This window comes from Dipteris shenzhenensis, chromosome 18 (assembly GCF_047967505.1).
Source record: "Dipteris shenzhenensis isolate YYH24624 ecotype China chromosome 18, Dip_SZ_1.0, whole genome shotgun sequence".
Lineage (NCBI taxonomy): Eukaryota > Viridiplantae > Streptophyta > Polypodiopsida > Gleicheniales > Dipteridaceae > Dipteris > Dipteris shenzhenensis.
In genome coordinates, this window is record NC_141613.1 from 15,697,212 (window position 1) to 15,701,551 (window position 4,340).

The 4,340-nt window shown below is 44.0% G+C and overlaps 1 protein-coding gene across 1 annotated transcript; it reads right to left on the bottom strand.

Annotated features, from left to right (window-relative positions):
• Positions 1 to 331: 331 nt before the first annotated feature.
• LOC147890849 (pentatricopeptide repeat-containing protein At2g39620-like) lies at positions 332 to 3,386 on the bottom strand. Its single transcript, XM_087389111.1, has 2 exons — positions 662 to 3,386; positions 332 to 378 (listed from the first exon to the last, which is right to left on the bottom strand). The coding sequence occupies exons 1-2, from the start codon at positions 3,384 to 3,386 to the stop codon at positions 332 to 334; spliced, it is 2,772 nt and encodes a 923-aa protein (XP_087245237.1).
• Between the last annotated feature and the right edge of the window lie 954 nt (positions 3,387 to 4,340).

Below are 4,340 nucleotides of genomic sequence, written 5' to 3' on the forward strand. Positions count from 1 at the left end.
ACAAATAGCTTAAATGGCTCATAACATCGTTTGTGTCCATCTGTCCAAGCCTGCCGCATAGAGATAGGGTTAATATCACAAGTGGATGTGCCTATATTACCTCTATTTTAGGGTAGGATGAATCTATAAAGAATCGATGCACCCTATTCTCAATTGCAATCAAGCTGCAACCCTTGTATATCTTGACGTGATGAAATCAATGAATTAAAGTTTACAGCACTATGGCAAGCACACCCCACCCAGATATTCTTTGTTATTGGCAATCGTATTCTAGAAGGTATATTTGCCCAAAGGCACTGGCCACCTTCATATTCTGAGCACTGACGCTACCTCAGGTCAATAACGTGAATCTTAGCCTCCTTTCCGAAATCTCCAGTACTGCATGCATTGACTTGTTAGATCAGAATGATCCCACGAATGTGGTAAGTCTGTTTTGGGGGTGCTTGCATATTGATGACTGCCTTCTGGACTGCAATGGCTCTCTTACAAAGTTATGATGAATTTTATTCTTTATTTAAGCTGCATTCTGATTGCTCTTTACCATATGTCCACTATAGCTTGTCTTATATCATTGGATAGTCCCATCTCCCTTCTGCACAAGCATATATATTCGAAAGCAATACATATGATGTGGCATTATGTTCATCCAATTCGAATATACCTTTTCCAACACGTTTTCCTCGCTTTATATCACCATGCATACTGCAGGCACCAAGGAAAGCTGACCATAACTGAGCATCATTTTGAATTTGAATTCTGTAGATGAAGTCCTCTGCTGCATCCAGCTGCCCAGCCCGCCCAAGAAGGTCAATCATACACACATAATGCTCAACTGTCGGCATGATCCCATGGTCTTTACTCATAGAAACAAAGTAAGAAAGACCCTCATCCAGCAGGCCTGCATGGCTACATGCAGACAAGACACTGATAAACGTTACTTTGTCTGGCTTCACCCCTGCCAAAAGCATTTGCTCAAAGATTTGAAGGGCCTCCTTGCCATGCCCATGCTGTGCATAGGCAGCAATTAGGGATGACCAAGTCAACACATTGCGTCGCTGCAATTTGGTAAAAGCAGAACATGCTAGTTCTACGGCTCCACACTTACCGTACATATTGATCAAAGCATTCCCTACGGTCAAGACTGATTCCAATCCACTATCCCTTATGCGTGCATGGATCCACAGACCGTCCATTACTGCTGCCATATTAGCACACGCACTCAGAAGGCCAATAATAGTGATCTCATTAGGCTTCATCCCTTCACGATCCATTTCTTGAAGCAATTGAAGAGCCTCCTTGTTATAACCATGCTGAACGTAGAGGGTGATCATAGAATTCCATGAAACCACATCACGTTCGCATAGTTTATCAAAGGTTAGTCGTGCTTCATCCAAGGCACCACACTTGCCATACATACCGAACAGGGCATTCCCTAAAGCAACATCCGACTCAAATCCACAGCTTGCAATCCATTCATGAATTATCTTGCCCTCTGCTAGGGCTTCCAAATCAGCAAATGCACTCAAAATGCTCAAAAGAGAGACCTTGTCTGGCTTCACACCTTGAAGCTGCATTTCTTTAAAGAGTTGAAGAGCCTCTTTGCTGAGACCCCGCTGAATATAAGCTGTTATCATGGATGTCCAAGAGACCACATTGCGCCCACACAATTTGTCAAATACAGAGTGTGCATCAGATGTTGCCCCACATTTGCCGTACATACTGATAAGAGCATTGCTCACAAGAAGACTGGATTCAAATCCGCCATCACAAATGCAAGCATGAATCCATTTAATATTGGTTAGGGTCGTCAATTTCTCAAAGCTGGTTCCCAAACTAGTACATGCTGTAAGGGTGCTGGTAAAAGTGGCATCATTAGGCTTCACACCTTCCTGCTGCATTTGTTGAAAGGTTTCAAGAGCCTCCTTTCCCTGCCCATGTTGTGCATAGGCAGAAATCATGGCTGTCCAAGAAATCACATCACGTTCCTGCATATGGTCAAAAACTGCTCGTGCATCATCCACAGCACCACATTTGCCATACATATTGACAAGGGCAGTTCCCAAAACGCTTGATAGAAACCCATCTGGAAAAACTTCTTCATCGCTGACAATGCTTGCATGTATCTCTTTACCCTCCACGGAGGCTGCCAGATCAGCACAAGCACTCAACACACTGACCAATGTGACCTGGTTTGGTTTAACACCATTGTGCATCATTGCTTTAAAGAGATGAAGGGCCTCTTTACCCTGCCCTTGCTGAGCATATACAGATAGCATGCTGTTCCATGAGACCCGATCACGCACCTTCGTTTTGGTAAAGGTCACATATGCATCCTCCACAGCCCCAAACTTGCCATACATATTGATAAGAGCATTCTGCACAACTACATCTCCGTCAAATCCACCGCTGACAATGTGTGAATGGAGGGCTGCTCCATCAGCTTTAGATTCGGCATTGTCAAATGCAATAACGACGCTGAGGAACGTGACACGGTTTGGTTTCACGCCTTCCAATTGCATTTTGCGAAAGATTTCAAGGGCCTGCTTCCCTTTACCTTGCTTGGCGTATGCAGAAATCATAGTGTTCCACGACATGACATTTCGGCTAGGCATTTGCTCAAATACTGAACGTGCGTCAGTGACAGAACCACACTTACCATACATGTTAACAAGAGCAGTCCCCACAACCAGATCGAGCTGGAATCCGCAGTCAACAATGTACGCGTGGATCAACCCGCCTTGATCTACGCTTTCACATGCACTCAAAATGGTGATGTAAGTTACCTTATCGGGACTGAATCCCTCCTGCTGCATTTGCACAAATAGTTTAAAGGCTTCCTTGGAGTGCCCAAGTTGAGTATAAGCAGTGATCATGACAGTCCAAGACACCACATCGCGTAGGCACATTTTCTCGAACACTAAGCGTGCATGATCGATGGCCTTGCACTTGCCATACATGTTAGCAAGCAGCTTCCCCAAAGGCCTTTTCTGTTCAAGGCCATTTTCAATTATATGGGCATGCAAGTGTTTGCCTTCTACAACAGTGATGGGTTCCTTCAAAAGCGAGATAAAAGCCTTGAGTTTATTCTCATCCATCTGCAATTCTTCTACAAAGCATTGCGATAAGCATGCGCTTGCAGATGTCGGTTCGTCTGCGACACTCACCTGCTCGACGTGACTCGATCCACAAGACAAAAATCCTACAGATGCAGGGCTTGCAGGGAAATGATCACGATCATCACATTCTCCTTGGGCTACATCCGCCCAATAGATGGGCAAGCACCGAGAAGGGAGAAATCCAAGGCATCGTTGCGTCTGCGCGTCCGGAGATTGTAAATTGCATAGAGCAAAAGACGACACGTGAGGAGACAAGCTCAATACGGCCATGTGGGCATTGTACTCACATATCAAACCTCTTTCTTTGGTTCTGCAAAATTAACCATGTGCCTTCGGACTTCTACTGCGCCTTTTGTCTGGGTGCACTTCAATTGATTTTCCCCTAACGTCAGTTGAAGCGACATATATTATGGAGCTTCAAACAGAAGTCCGTCGTTGGAGTTTCTGAGCCGGAACGTTAGAATTGGTCCGACGCTCTTCCTACGGAATAAGCGTCATACGATTGCTCTAGAATCCGACGTCTCCCTCGTGTAGCAGCCCTTGCCCTTCATCCTTTAGCTTCATCTGAGTTGCAAGGTTTGTCAACGCCAACAAAGCTGGTCTCTCTCTCTCTCTCTCTGTTTTTTTTGAGAGTCGGCTTCGCTGTGTAAGGCGCTTACACCCAATCTCATGGAAACTCGTTCCCCCCCTTATTAATTCGGCGCCACCTCAAGTGTGGATCCTCTGCAGAACATAACACTAGAGAGCGGAGAAGATACCAGGGCCCTGACGGACCCAGGCACGCGGGACTTGCCTTCGACTCCCAAGCCTCCCGCTCACCATGCTAAAACTCCTTAAACCGGCGAGTGCTCGGACTAGAGCTGCCATACCCATACCAGGCGTCAGTAGCATCACAGCCTCCACTCGAAGCATCGATGCATATATGATGTTATTTTTGTATATGTAAATTTGCTTGTTAATTTTATGAAATATAAATTTGCATGTCATCTTATCTAATAGTTAAAATGTAATTAAAGAAATTAATGAAAGCATTGTTCATATTAAATGAAAATTTGCATGTCATCTTATCTAATCTTTAAATGTAATTAATGAAATAATCACAAAAAAAAGTAATTAATGAAATAAACGAAAGCATTGTTCGTATTAAATGTAAATTTGCATGTCATCTTATCTAACTTTTAAATGTACTTAATGCAATTAATGAAAGTATTTTTCATATTCTCA

What these genes read in the sequence shown, in the direction of transcription:
- LOC147890849 (XM_087389111.1), bottom strand. Translation starts at nt 3,386, where the DNA reads ATGGCCGTATTGAGCTTGTCTCCTCACGTGTCGTCTTTTGCTCTATGC. An exon ending in AGGAAAACGTGTTGGAAAAG is followed by an intron (nt 379 to 661) that starts GTATATTCGAAT and finishes CAATGCATGCAG; the next exon opens with TACTGGAGATTTCGGAAAGG.